The sequence below is a fragment of the Pseudogymnoascus verrucosus genome (assembly GCF_001662655.1).
Source record: "Pseudogymnoascus verrucosus strain UAMH 10579 unplaced genomic scaffold scaffold_7, whole genome shotgun sequence".
NCBI lineage: Eukaryota > Fungi > Ascomycota > Leotiomycetes > Thelebolales > Thelebolaceae > Pseudogymnoascus > Pseudogymnoascus verrucosus.
The window spans coordinates 25,354-39,751 of record NW_017263658.1 but is presented as its reverse complement, the minus strand read 5'-3'; the positions used below and the strand labels follow the sequence as shown (position 1 = coordinate 39,751).

At 49.7% G+C, this 14,398-nt stretch overlaps 5 protein-coding genes across 5 annotated transcripts; 2 read left to right on the top strand and 3 right to left on the bottom strand.

The window, feature by feature from the left end:
• Positions 1-34: 34 nt before the first annotated feature.
• Positions 35-1,277, bottom strand: BGL2 (glycoside hydrolase 3 protein). The gene is made up of 3 exons (XM_018272283.2): positions 898-1,277; positions 443-849; positions 35-397 (listed from the first exon to the last, which is right to left on the bottom strand). The coding sequence occupies exons 1-3, from the start codon at positions 1,161-1,163 to the stop codon at positions 159-161; spliced, it is 912 nt and encodes a 303-aa protein (XP_018133291.1). The 5' UTR covers positions 1,164-1,277; the 3' UTR covers positions 35-158.
• Positions 1,278-1,530: 253 nt separating this feature from the next.
• VE01_02778 (uncharacterized protein) lies at positions 1,531-2,854 on the bottom strand. The gene is made up of 5 exons (XM_018272282.2): positions 2,687-2,854; positions 2,536-2,635; positions 1,964-2,456; positions 1,867-1,916; positions 1,531-1,819 (listed from the first exon to the last, which is right to left on the bottom strand). Exons 1-5 carry the CDS (start codon positions 2,798-2,800, stop codon positions 1,614-1,616), a joined length of 963 nt encoding a protein of 320 aa, XP_018133292.1. The 5' UTR covers positions 2,801-2,854; the 3' UTR covers positions 1,531-1,613.
• A 1,683-nt stretch (positions 2,855-4,537) lies between these two features.
• VE01_02777 (uncharacterized protein) lies at positions 4,538-7,640 on the top strand. The gene is made up of 2 exons (XM_018272281.2): positions 4,538-4,795; positions 4,858-7,640. Exon 2 carries the CDS (start codon positions 5,746-5,748, stop codon positions 7,486-7,488), a length of 1,743 nt encoding a protein of 580 aa, XP_018133289.1. The 5' UTR covers positions 4,538-4,795; positions 4,858-5,745; the 3' UTR covers positions 7,489-7,640.
• Positions 7,641-7,851: 211 nt separating this feature from the next.
• On the top strand, positions 7,852-8,210 carry VE01_02776 (uncharacterized protein; the record flags this gene model as incomplete). The annotated part of the gene is made up of 2 exons (XM_018272280.1): positions 7,852-7,879; positions 7,930-8,210. 2 exons carry the CDS (start codon positions 7,852-7,854, stop codon positions 8,208-8,210), a joined length of 309 nt encoding a protein of 102 aa, XP_018133290.1.
• A 364-nt stretch (positions 8,211-8,574) lies between these two features.
• Positions 8,575-9,698, bottom strand: VE01_02775 (uncharacterized protein; the record flags this gene model as incomplete). Its single annotated transcript, XM_018272279.1, has 3 exons — positions 8,575-9,159; positions 9,263-9,478; positions 9,537-9,698. 3 exons carry the CDS (start codon positions 9,696-9,698, stop codon positions 8,575-8,577), a joined length of 963 nt encoding a protein of 320 aa, XP_018133287.1.
• Between the last annotated feature and the right edge of the window lie 4,700 nt (positions 9,699-14,398).

Sequence of the window (14,398 nt, the reverse complement as noted above, 5' to 3'; positions counted from 1 at the left end):
TACGGGGTAAATGGGGCAACAAGGTCGAGGATAATCCAGCTTGACGACATTGCAAAACAGTGTATTTCCTTCTACGACATCCCACCATTGCCCTCCATCTAGATATAGTAATTGTACAAACGCGCGTCTATGATATCCTCTCTGCTCCCATCTATCGCTTAACACTCCATGGAGAACTTGGGGGTGCGGTCAGCGTTCCATGCTCCCCAGTGCGTCTCATCGGCAACCGATCCGTCCTGGCCAATGCTCTTTGGCTTCCATGGCTCATCGAAGGCCTCGAAGTAGAAGACGTTGACGCCCCATGCGGTGATGCCGCAGATGGCCTTCTTCCAGTAGTTCTTGGCGCCCTCGAGGCTGGGAACAGCAGCTTGGTACTTGGATCCATCGGTGGGCCATCCTATTGTGTGTTAGATATGTCGAGGACCACAGCGTCATCACTCACCAGTCTCGCCAACCCAGAGCTCAATGCCTCCATCAACCTTGCCAGAGACCTGCTGGATGTGTCCGAATGCCTGCATGATGTCGTCGAAGAAGCTGGCAGTGGCGTTGCTGTCGGTCTGACCTTGCCAGTACGAGAAGCCGTTGGCGAGCAGGATATCGACACCACCGGTGATCAGGGCATCGGCAGTTCCATCCTGGTATTTGTTCCAGCTGTCGGCGGTTCCGACCTTGAAGCCGGGAACGGCCTTCTTGATCTTGTTGATTCTCTGCAAGAGTTCGGGGCCGGTGAAGTTGCCGCGGTACATCGTCTCGGATCCAACGGTGATGGCGTAGACCTGGTCCTTGTAATCGGGAGTGTACTTGATGAGGGCAGCCTCATCCTTCGCCAGGGAGTCGTCGTAATCGGGCCTGTATCGTTAGTTGTGACAAGGTCCTGAGATTTCGTCAATAGCATACCAGACACCCAGGATGACCTTGAACCCAGCAGCCTTCGCGGCAGGGAGAATCTCCTTGGCAGTGTTGCACTCGGAAGCCGAGTAGGTGCGAACAATCTTGCTGCTCTGGACAGTGCTGATTGCCTTGAGGTCGGCTGCCCAGTCGGCTTGGAACTTGCAGCTGCCGTCGGTCTTCTTGTCACCAAGGGCGAAACCCAAGCTCCCAGCGGCCGAGACGACGGCTGGAGCGGCGGCCAGGGCCAGAGGAATGATGGTGGAGAAACGCATTGTCAATTGAAATGAATGTGAGCTCAATCTGTGAGCAGAGTGAGTATATTAAGGAGAGGCTCTTCACGCTGCGTAATGAGTGACAGCGATAAAGATGAAAGTGATGGAGTTGGGTCTACTGAGATGCGAGGATGTCGTCTGTTTCGCGTTTGATCGCTAAGGGTCGAAAGGGGAAGCGGGTGGAGCTGCCTATTTTTAGATTTTGGTGAGTAACATCGAGCTGAGAGCTCAAGGGAGTAAACATCACCACTTTTCCGTACACTTTCTGGTATTTATGTGTGGTATTGAATTGATTTTGCATGCTTGTGGAAATTTAATTGTCGTTGGCTTGATTGCTTTGAATCGGTTGCCACGTTTCACATGTACGGCAGTATATATATTGGCATCCAATTGTCGTATATACAATATATACAAATTATATGCAGTTTAAATATCTACAGGGCCTTACCCTCATGCTTCCACTGCACTTCCAGAGTCCCTGGCGTACATGCGAAATTGTACAAATATGAAGCCGTCCTCGACGATGGTACCCAAAGATCCGATCAACCATGGAAGGTTCGTCATGATATACTCCCTCTCAAGAGAATGGAGCAGGATGCTGACTCCGTATGTGATGTTACCCATTAGAGACAGAACAAAAAACAGAAGAGACAAGCCTGCACGCGTTAGACACAAAAGACGACAAAGTGAGGAGAGTGCCTACCTTCGCACGACTTATCCCTGTAATTCTTGATAATCTGGGGGATTCGGGCACTGGAACGTTAGCATACTTTCAGTCCGACTTCAAAGGCCGAACTTACCCAAGATAGCACACGGCGCTGAGGTATCCCAAAACACTGGCTCCCACGGCCACATGTTCTTTGCTAGGTACGTCCCCAGGATGATTCGGCGTAGGCCTCCATACCCCAGACCGCCACGCAATGGCCCAGCCGGCTGTTCCAACCAAGATGACCATGAGGATGCTCCAGGTGTTCCGCTTCCACGAACTTCCACTCCCAGAGACGTCGTCCTCCAAAATCTTCACAAGAGAGTCACGTCTGGCCCCCGACGAGTGACTGAGATGAGTTGAACTACGACGACGGGCACCTGGAGCCCCTATCGACTCGTTGCTACGCTCTCGAGCAAGCAGCGGAGCCTCTTCAGAGTCGGGTGGTGCTGCCGCCTCATTGATTGCCTCCCTTCGGGCATTGAGGTGGTTGTAAAACAAACACTGGCTGATGAGCACAAAATCTGCAAAGCAAAAGTACACTGCGAGGGCAGTGACTGTTGGGACTAGGCCAGCCCATATTGCCCCTAACGTTGTTAACTTGGGATGAAACAGGATAGACATCACGGGTCTCCAACGACCGAGGCAATGCTGGAAACAACGTACCAGCTAGATTCGTGATATCTCCCAGCAGCCAGACTGTCAGGAAAGCCAGCGAGATGCCATCCGCACTGCCTGTTGTGTAGTTGAGGATCAACTGTGGCACCTGTGTCCAGTATTAGAGTCTCGTCGTAGAACCGAGGTCAGGTGAGCCCACCAGCAGGAAAATCCAAGTAGCCAAACTGATGCTGCCAAACACGCCGGACAAGGCCTCATTCCATGACAACGCCTTCGAGAGCGCAACGAGGGCAAAGGCTGTCGTCGTGGCCATTGCTGCCGGCGATGATGTTGAGATGAGTGCGTCGTTCTGCGATCTTGATGGCTCTTGATGGTTTCGTTATGCGATCTTGATAAGGCAGACTCTACTGCAATCTCGATAAGGCAGATAGTCACTTGATTGGCTGGTCAGGAGACTAGGTGAAGTCAGGGAACGTGACAGTCACGTGACACAGCGACGAATCTACACAGTGCTTACATAAGCAGCGCCTTGAACGAAACCGACGAGAAAACGTATCTTTCTCTTCCGGATACGGTATTTAGTGCTGACTTTACAGCGGTTAGTGGGATCGTATTCATTGTTGGGATTACTCTTTATTAGGGAAGGTCGTTTTACTTTCGATCGAGAAACTTAGTGAGATCTTGGTCTCAGAAGTCACGGGATTATGCTTATTGCTGTACGCGGCTGTTTGATGGTATTCAGTGCGGCAGTTCACTCTGAATTGGATGATTGATTGCTATGCTCTACGCGGCTGTTGGATGGTATTAACTGCGGCAGTTCGCTTTGAATCGAGAGATTGTTTGCTATTGCTCTCGACATCCAGAGCTTCAGTGGAATTTGGGCTTTGGATATAGAAATCACGGGATTACTCGTATGGCTCTGTCAGGCGGCTTATCTACTACCCAGAAAAGACGTAGTCATACCTGGAGCGTCCTCACAGTCTAGAGATTGGCTCTTACGTTTCCGAACTCGAGTCGTCGTCGCCGGCATGGAATTCAGGATGACGATAATTTCGGCCTGGAGTTTCCGCATGGCTTTCTTCGTCGGCGACCCACAGTATGCCCACTTTTGCTCCGCATACTCCGTATTTTCAGCGAGTCCGTCCCTTGCTATCCCCCAATCTCACGTTACATAACTTGCACAGCTGGCGACTCCAAAGGATCATTACTCGAGGCACTAAAATGCCTCAAGGATGATACCCCGGCCCATCCCCTGCCATGTGCTGGAGCTAATACGGAGGTAGTGGCGCCGTCAAGTAAGAGCCAAGCCGCCACCAGGCGCATGGTACAGGCACATCCAGCCTATAGGACTCAGCAGTGGCGTCCAGGATGTCTGGGGGTGGAGGATGTCAGAGCCTTTTTGGCGCAAGCCACAGCCTTTCCGTGGAGGTCACAGCGTCGTACTTTGGATGTACGTGGGGGAGTTGACATTCAGAAGATGGCGGTTGCGAAGGGGTGATGGATCAGGAAGTCGATGCGAAATACGACGGGGTGACGAGTTGATGCTGTGGGAAACAGGGAAGGAAAGACTCTGCACGTTGTTTCCATGCCGAATTCCGATCGGCAACGGGAAAAAATGAAGATGCGACTAGAGGGAAAACCGATGCCGAGAGTAGAGAAAGTGGATGGGGCAGTGGCGTTCCTGATTCGGGAGGGAAATTTCATGTCTTGACGACGCTGGCGCGGAACGCTGAACGCGGGCCCTGGATTGATGAAGGCCGGGTCGTCTGAGGGCAGGAGGAGGAGACTCGTTCGCACCTTCCGCATTTACGCTGCGAACGGTGTTCAGTTCGTGCAGGCCAAGAAGAGCCGGCCGAGTCAGATCGCTCAGATCAGCTGTAAACAGCCCGAATGTGAGTTTACAAAGTAAAATGACAATCTCTAATCCCGGGTTAGTGGGATGTACGAGGAAGTGACGGGCATACGAGACACAAGAGCGTGGGGTGGATTTCTTGAGGGAGAAATCCAGGTGCTAGGGGGCTAGGGGTATTGGTTGGGGGGGCTTTTGGTGTTCTTGGGTGAGCGTGGGTGTGGCTTGGGTGTGCTTGGTTTCCCCTGTGATTTGCTTGGAAGAGCGCAACTTGGTGAAATTTCGGTGGAGTTGACGCTCGCGTGGCGTGACATCCCTACCACTAAAGCCACTGAAGTTACTTCCAACTGCCATAGTGTGTGTGGTACGTCATGCGGCATCGCAACGCCATCGACGTCATGGCCGCCCGTCGCCCCGCCGCCCCTCCCCCCAAACAGCCTTACAAAAAATGTGCTTGCGGTAAGTTCAGGCCATGGCGGCAACACACGGCAACACAAAGAGCCACAGCTGACGGTCTACAGTTCTACAGAGAAAGACAGCGCATTTGCCGTGCATATCAGAGTATTACCGTACATCATATCGACTATCCCTGTGTCTTGCAGTCACCATCCTTCCCAGCGTCCAATGATCCCAGCGATCTAACGGCCTAAAATCTCGTGACAACGCTAGCCGCAGACTTTTTCCACCGACTTGTCCCAGCTGTCCCCTTCATTCGCTGACCACGCCTTGACAATTCGTTGATCTTGGTTGTCGCCCTCTCCGTCTGGGGCAAGTTCCCTGCTGGTCTCCCTAGTCCTTCCCTGTTGGACCCTTCCGGCGTGTTGCGACGGCGTCGAATCCACCGACAATCATTGCCCTGTTTATGAATCGTGCGTATATTTGCGTGCTTCGCATTGGCTGCCCTCGACAACCAACTCCCACACTGATCCCACACCGGATGCTTGGCGCCAATTCCAGGCGGACCAAAACAACCCCGAAGCGAAACAAGCGTTCGTGAGAGTCCATCCCGTCTCTCGTGTGCGCCGCTTCTTCGCCTTGTCGGCTATCTGTGAATCTCTTCTACTATTACTTCTCCTAACTTCCTTCTCTTCTCTTCCTCTTCCTATCTTTCCATAATTCGACGTCAAACTCTTTTTACTCACCAAATAGAGTCTCATTTATCACTTATACCTCCTGCACCTCCACACACTCGACTACATATCAGTGGCATTGGGTAAGTCGCTCGTGTCGCGTGATACTGAACCTGTGCTCTGCATAGCATGATATAAAAACGGCAATCCCATTGCTCGAGACGACCTGCCATTGATTTGACATTTGTCACCAAAAAAAAAGGATCAAGCGTAGTTTGACAGCTCACGACATTTTTTTGATAAACAGATCGTAGCCGACGACTCACCACGCAGATCACCATGCCGCTCTTCCTGAACCCGTTTGGGAAGCATGACATTGAGGACTACCCAGAAGTCTACGTCCCGCTGGCCCTCAGTTCCCGCACTTCCGATAAGGAAAAGAAGTCCGTAGGCGACGCGCCTGCAGACCGCGAGAGCGACCAGGAGAGCCACATCGGCAGCCATGGCGGCAGCAGCGAAGATGGCTTCACCATTGAGCAGCTGAGAGCCGAGATCGACGCCGAGATTGCGGCCAGCGGCACCGACTCGGCCTACGACCGCAAATCAAAGGTCATCAACCGCGCGATCCAGGATATCGGCATGGGCCGGTACCAGTGGAAGCTCTTCGTTCTGTGCGGCTTCGGCTGGTTGGCTGATAACCTCTGGCTCCAGGGTGTCGCCCTGACGCTGACCTCGCTCTCGGCCGAGTTTGGCATCTCGGACACTCAGGTCCGCTTCACCACGCTGTCGCTCTTTGTGGGACTGTGCATTGGCGCCGTCTTCTGGGGTGTGGCCTGCGACGCGATCGGAAGACGCCCTGCCTTCAACATTACCCTCTTCATGGCTGGTGTTTTCGGCCTTGCGGTTGGAGGTGCCCAGAACTGGATCACCGTCTGCGGTCTGTACGCCGCGCTCGGATTAGGCGTTGGCGGCAATCTGCCAGTCGACGGTGCCCTGTTCCTCGAGTTCCTGCCATTTGCCAGCGGGAACCTCCTCACCATGTTGAGTGTCTTCTGGCCAATCGGTCAGCTGATCGGATCGCTCATCGCCTGGGGCTTCATCCCAAACTATTCTTGCGACCAGTCGCTCGGGTATTGTGGCAACGTTGGCCCCGGCGAGGCGTGCTGTACCAAGGAGTTGAACATGGGCTGGAGATATCTCAACTTTACCATGGGAGCCTTCACCTTTGCCATGTTCATCTGCCGCTTCTTCTTCTTCCACCTGTTCGAGTCGCCGAAGTTCCTGCTCAGCCGTGGCCGTCAACGCGAAGCCGTCGCCGTCGTCAGAGGCATTGCCTTCAAGAACAAGACCAAGACCTGGATCAGCGAGGAGGTTCTCGACGCGATAGGAGGTAGCTTGGAGGAAGTCCCAGACCAAGTACTCTCCACAAAAGACATCATCAAGCGCCAGGTCGAGAAGTTCTCCACCAAGCGCATCGCGCCGCTCTTCGCCTACAAGCGCCTTGCGATCAACACTGCGCTTTTGTGGTTCTGCTGGACCGCGATTGGAATGGGTTACCCGCTGTTCAATTCCTTCCTCACCCAATATCTCACGAGTGTCGACCCCAATGCCCCTCCTACGCCAACAGACATTGTGTACCGCAACTACGCCATCATCTCCATATGCGGTGTCCCCGGCTCCATCATTGCCTGCTACACCGTCAACATCAAGTATGTCGGTCGCAAGGGCACAATGGCCATCGCCACCCTCATCACGGGCATATTTTTGTTCCTCTTCACCATTAGCACAAACCCTGACTTCCAGCTCATCTTCACCTGCATCGAGTCCTTCTTCCAGAACATCATGTACGGTGTGCTCTATGCCTACACGCCAGAGGTCTTCCCAGCGCCGAGCCGCGGGACTGGGTCTGGTATCGCCAGCTTCTTGAATCGTGTTGCCGGTATTTGCGCCCCCATTGTGGCCATCTATGCCAGCAGCGGCAACCCAAAGGCGCCCATTTACGCAAGTGGCGGACTTATGTTTGCGGCGTTTGTCGCCATGTTGGGATTCCCTATTGAGACGAGGGGGAAGCAGAGTTTGTGATGTGGTGTGTGATGTGTTTTAGACTAAGATACCTTTTTGCTTAAATGGAGTTTTTTTATGTGGGATTTTGTATGCAGAGTGAATTTGGATAAGTAGAACAAATTCGTGCCGCTTACTTATTTGTATGGGATGAGAATTTGTATGTGACGAGAAAACTATAAAAGCCAACCTTTTACCTAGTTTACTACCTTTCCTCCTTCTTTCTCTTAACTATCACAACCCCACAAACACCCCAAGTCACGCCTATCCGATAACCAACACGCATCAAACACGCAACACGCATCCAGCCAACACGCATCCGACTAACACGCATCCGACTAATATTTCGTCTCCAACCAACACGGCTCTAAAAAGTCCATGATCATGGCTGACAACAACGACCTTGAGACTGGTAAGCCAGTGTCGCAACCGTATAAATTCAAATCTAATATTTATAAATAGTAACGAAGACTAAGGACCTTTACAAAGCCATGTATGAACTTGAGAAGAAGCTGGTCGCCACTCTGAAAGCCGAACTCGAAGATGCGCGCGAGAAGGAAAAGGCCATGGGTGCGAAGTATGAAAACCTCCTCAACCGCATCGTGCGCGTGGTGCCTGGACACGTGACCGACGTTACAATCGAAACTGCGAGCCCATTCATGGCTGAGGAAACACAATACCACGCCGATAAAGCGTGGGATGAGGCCATGGAACGCATCGACAGGGAGTTCGAGAGCGAGTAGGCGTTGGGCGTGTCTGGTATTGCTGGTTTTGCAGTTGTACGTATGCCGTACTCTTGTCCAACTCGCATCGGTTCTAACTTACAGAAGGAAGATCTGAATACCTATCCGTTCCGTGTCCGTTACGAGAGCTGGCAGTCTGAATCGTAAGTACCTCATCTCGCATCCGTCTCATACCAGTTCTAACTTTTAGTTCTCGTCCAACTCGCATCCGTCCTGCTATATAGAAGCCTCTGACTCTTATCCGACTACACCAGCTCGATCCCAACTCCTCTGGCGCCTCGTGCTCCTCTTGCTACCCGTCCTAATATGTAGCGGTTGAACATGTACGTACTACATCCCCTGACTATCCCACATCCGTTCTAACTTATATATTATAGATGCCTCCGAAACCCGTTATATCCTCTGCATTAACGAGACCGAATTTCTTTTGAATGTATGTAAGGGCTTCCATTAGTTCGGCCTCGAGGCGGTTAAAGTAAATGGTTCTTAGAGCTTTCGGTCGTATGCTCTGCCCTGCGCATGAGATCTGGCGTAATGTGGCCATGATGAATTTTAGGCTTGCTCGCCACATTCCATCGATCATAGAGTCGTGGTTCACCGTTCTCTCTCTCTCTCTGTCTCGGATGCGCTGAGCTGCTCTTTCCTCTGCGGCCGCAGCGGAAATGGTCATCGCGCCGTTATGCATGGCACCGGTGTTCTTCGACTGATAATCAGGGTCGGAACTATAGCCGAAGTCGGACCCGAAATCGAACTCATCATCGCTGGTCGACCCAAGGTCTGTTGGGTAGCCGGCGTCACTTCCTTCGCCGATGGCATGTTGGACAAAGAGATGCTCTTGGTACAAGGCCGTTCTGTCCTCAATCCGAAAGCAGGCTTCATTAAGTATCACGTTGTTATATTCGTTGATCGCGTCTTGGTGGTTTTCTCTGCGCGGCTCTAGGTGCTCGACCTAGGCGTGAGCATATGCCTTTGCTTCAGCGATATTGTCCGTATCTAGCCCGTAGTAGAGCTTTGAGAACCAGCCTGGTGCTCGGCGCATGACCTATATGAACCATATAATCCCTTTCTGTTGTCCTCCCGCTGGGTCGCCGCCGGTCATCATATGCCGATCCATGCATCACTTGCCCATGGATTGTAATCAACTCCCTAGCAGCGTCATAAATCGTCTGCCCGCCCCGGGTAAGTGCTTGGCTGTAGTGTTCCATCTTTAGCAAAGCCCATATAGCGGTGGAGTTTGTCGATCGTAAAACCGTCCGTGTTTCGCTCTGCTAATATCGTCATCAGCGTTTTTACGCCATCTGACAGCGGCATGTCCATTGGTATTACTCCGATGGTGAATGGTCTAGAGCCGATAACTGGGTCCCACGTCCGGCCGATTATTTTCGGGTATCCCATAGGGGTCGACTCAAACGGAAGTGCGTATGTGGATCTCGCCGTTTGGGCAAGGTATGCCTCGAGGGATGGCCCATTAACGACTTGTGGTGCCATTATGACGGGATGTCGCAAGGGCGTAGGTAAGTGACTCGGATATCACGAAGAGAGCAATTTAGAGAGCGTAGAATGGAGGTGAAAGGCGTATAGGCAAGGGGGTCGGAGCCGCGTATAAGACTACATCGAGTTAGAAAGGATCGTGTTGAATAATTAGAGTAGACTTACTAGGTACCGGACAGTATAAGACTTGGGTCGGAGACCAAGATGGCACAGGACAGTGTGCACTTTGAGGAAGCCGACGCGAAAGACTTGGGGTTGGCGACCGCAATCGGGTTGGTAATGCTACGTCAAGTTAGGTCGATGCCCGATAGATGAAGAGGATTAGGACCTACCAAAGAAAGTTGTATTGATTTCAGAATGCGTTGAGCACCACCACAGGGAATGACCAGAGTCGAGTTGCGCAACCTAAGGTGAGGCTGTACCAGGTAGCGCTGTTAGGCTGGGATCGGATAGCTGTCCGTTCAAGCACAAATGTAGTGGTAGCCCAAGTATGCGGTAAGCGTATCGATCAGATATCCAGTATTGGCCAAGGAGAACTTTCGGCATAGGGAAGAGCAGCAAGGAGAAGATTTCGAGTATGAAAGGAAGAGAAATAGAATATGAGAGAAATGGTTAGCAGGGGGGTATATATATAGGGAGAAAAATGAAGTTTTACGAAAGTTAAGCCGTAGAGTTAGGGATAGTTGGGATTCCCCTTTTCTACGCATAATTTCATATTCTGTGTAGTTTTTGCGCAAATTTTACATGAGGGGAAAGAAAGTGTTACGAAAATTAAGCTATGAGGTTAGAGATAGGGATTCCCCTTTTACGCGCAGAATTTCATATTCCATACGGTTTTTGCGCAAATTTAGTATCCTATAGCACCGAAATATGGCTTTTTATAATATAGGGGAAATGAAGTGTGTTTCTCCCCACGCCATGCTATAAAGGCAATTAAGTATTAATCCCCGCTATTTAGTACTTAGACAAAGAGAACTTCCCTATATATTAGGCGGCAAATGTCGATTCATCCCGGCAAGACAGACTATGTAGTAGGCTGTGGAAGATCAGACATGTTCACACAGAACATGGGACTAGATGAGATCCCATGAAACTGTCAGCTAATATCGATGGGCTTTGGGTTGAGAGCGCGCTGACGACAATGGGTTTGACGGTGGTGAGAAAATGGCGGTGAGAGAGACAACAGCAGAACAAACGATAACAGGGAAACAGCGACAGGAAGGACCAAATATTACGAGAAGTACGTTACAGTCACATGGAGCACCAGGAATGCCCCGGTCCGACCTGCGTGAACGGAGACGAGCTTCATCTTTCCATCTTCAGCGTCTGCGATGTGTACGAGGATTCTATCGCAGGAGTGTAACTTTGGGGATAGTAGAGGGCAGAGCTTCCTGTAAATCTGTCTACTGGAATTCCCCGTAGCGGCATGGGATGTGCCTGGCGGTGTTCTCATAATTTTGCCAGCGCCGAGAGGCAGATCTCTGCATAGATTGCAAGAGGGGATGACGGAGGTTTTCGGCAGGTATATGAGCGACAGCAGATAGTCGACAGTGAGAACTGACAGTAAGAGCTGACGGTAAGAGCGCCGCTCCTCGGTGGGAGTACCGCTCCTCAGTGACAGGGGTAAGCCGATGGCTTGGCAGGAGCACCCGTCTGTGGTACGGGTATAGCCGATATAGTGCGCGCAGACGCCCTAAAACCTTATTTCAATGTCATTAAACATCGGCGTTTCTAGCTGGTGAGAGTTGTATTTATATAACCGTGCTTGAGATTACAGGTTAGTTTGCGTTTTATGTTCAAACAGCAGCGAAGCCCCCCTAAATTATGTAAGGGTAAGTCTTTCCCTATACTATGGGATTTATGCATCAAGTTATAGATTCTGCGCATACTTTATAGTTTATAGCCGATTATGCGCAGAAATCAAGCATGTCCCCTATAGTGCCTATAGTCGTAGAATTTACTACTTTCTCCTGTTAAATGTGCGCAAGTTAGTAGAAAATATGTAGAAACTGCGCAAAAATGGAAATTCCCCTCCTCTTCGCCTTTATTATACGAGGCCTTGTTCCCACGAGTCGAAAGCAGTATGTGGTGAGGTATGGGGACGCGTGGTGGTTGAAATATTCGAAGTTGAGTTTGTGTGAGTTTCGGCTTCTGCGTCTGCGGCGGCGGGGAGCCGAGGATTTGCTATCTGTAGGTTGAATGGGGGGAGGCACGGCGGAGGACCATACATACAGTACTCTACATATATGTTCCGGCCCAACCACGAGTAATTAGAAATAAAAGTAATCAATTGATCTATATAGCTACGTTTCCAGCTGTGTCTGCCCGTGCTCGTTTCCGACGAGGCCTCTTAACTAAAGCTATTTCTGTACGAGTAGCAAGGCCTGATAAATTCCCACAGTCATAGTCATCATTATGACAGTGTACACTACACTCCTTTGCTTCCTTATAGCACCGGCACCGCTTTGTACCACACTGCTGTTTGCACTGACATGATATTCTAACCCGTACGCTTGTAGAAGCCTCTCTAGCTGCAAGCCCTAGTGTTACTTGCTTTGTAGAAGTAGGAATAATGATATTAGACTATAGAGCTTGCTCTACAACTCTAAGTGATTTTGTAGGTATAAGGCGTTGTATAACACCTGAAGGTGTAAGAATGCAATACCTATAAGGGTAAGGCTCTTCTAGAATGCGTGCAAATAGCCTCTTATTATCAGTTGAGGTTCTATCCTCTCGAGGAACCTTTATAGAGACTATTGCTCCTATATTAAAGTGCTGAATATCATGCTTCTTTGTATACTTCCGCACCATAGAAATCCTTGCTCGTTGAGTAGCTACTATAGCTCTCTCAATTACAGGATCTGGTGTAAGCTGAAGCTCAGTTCTAAGCTGAGCTGGAACTCGAGCCCGGGTCCCACACTGAAGCTCAATTCCAATTTCTGGCTCAGAGTGTGAGCTCTCAATTGCGAGCTCAATTCCGAGTTCTGGCTCGGAGTGGGAACTCTCAATTGCGAGCTCAATTCCGAGTTCTGGCTCAGAGTGGGAGCTCTCAATTGCGAGCTCAATTCCGAGTTCTGGCTCAGAGTAGGAGCTCCCAATTCTGAGCTCAATTGAGAGCTCTGGCGCCTGGCGGAGCTGTGGGTCAATTAGAGCTTCGGGCTCAAGATCACTCTCAAATATCGGGCCCATAGTTGGGTCTTCCTGCTCAACTCCAATTGACAGATCCTTCCGGGCCTGACTGTTGAGCCAGTCAATGTATGAGCTCCGCTCTTGGAATAGAAGCTTAGCTGGCGCACACCCAATTGTAGAGTGGATTTAGGTGTTCATAGCAAGCACTACTTCAAGTAGCCCATTCTTCCATTCTGTAGACCCGTGATCCATTTTCCATGCCTAGAGCTTATTCTCAACAACTCCATTTGCCTGCTTAACTAGGCCTTGCGTTTGCAGTAATCGTGGTACTCCATTTACCACCTGAATTCCATACTTCCGTAGTAGAATAAGGAGAGCCCCTTTGAATTCCTTCCCATTATTAGCTTGCATAATCTTAGGAGGTAAGAAAGCTGCAATGAATTGAGCAAAGCAGTCTAAAATTGGCTCTGCGTGCTTGCTTTTCAATAGGTAAAGCTATGTATACTTTGAGAAGTGATCCTTTATATAAAGAATCCACTTATACTATCCTAAAGGCTTGTAGCGCATATTAATTAGATCAATTTGAACCTACTCCTACGCTCGCCCTATAATAATAGGAACTAAGGGAGCTTTTGTAGTATTTAGTCGGTTTAAGGTGTAATTCTTACACTGTTTGAGTATAAACTCTACATCCTCACGCTTTATTCCATAGTACTGTTGCTTAATAGTAGGCTATACCTTGTTCTAGCCTGCATATAGAAGCTTTAGGTGCTCTTGTGCAATAACATCAAACACCTCTGCTTTTTGAACTACATATTGAGAAGTAGGATGTCTTGCATCACTCTTTCTATGTAGCTCATTATAAACAAGTGTAAAGTTTAATATTGTATGGTGTTTAAGATTAACAGCCTCTTTATTTGGTAGTATATAGGCTGCTATATCTTCAAGTATAGTGCGCATATAGCTCTGCTTTTCGTCTGAAAATAGCTCTCGATTATAATAGGTTGTACTATTTATATAGGCTTCAAAAGCAGTACGCACATTGTGTGGAAATGGGTTTATTAAAGCAATAGTAGCCATAATTGCTATTACTATACAGTATATAATGGGGGTATGTTGGATTTAAAGGGCTTTCTACGTTCTACACCGCCACTTACCCCGCTCGTGGTTGGGCCAGCCAGCTCACGAGCGGGCATATTTCGTGGTTGGGCCGGAACATATATAATGGACTGTGATTTCGAGTCGAAGAAACATAGCTTTTCTGCAAACTCATACATCGAATGCCTTGACGCAAACGTGTAATATATGTTAGACGACACTTGCTTTATTCAAGATAATGCTTCTATACATACTGCAGACACAGTTCGCAATTAGTTCTAAGAGCAGAGAGTGTGGACTATAGATTAGCCGCCATACTCTCTAGACCTTAATCCTATTGAAAACGCATGTCACGTAATGAAGTGCCTTACACTCAAGATGTTCCTAGACATTATGGGAGGTAGAGGGAAGTTAGAAGAAGATATTAAAAACGTAGAAGAATGTTTAAAAGAAGCATGGCAAACGTTACC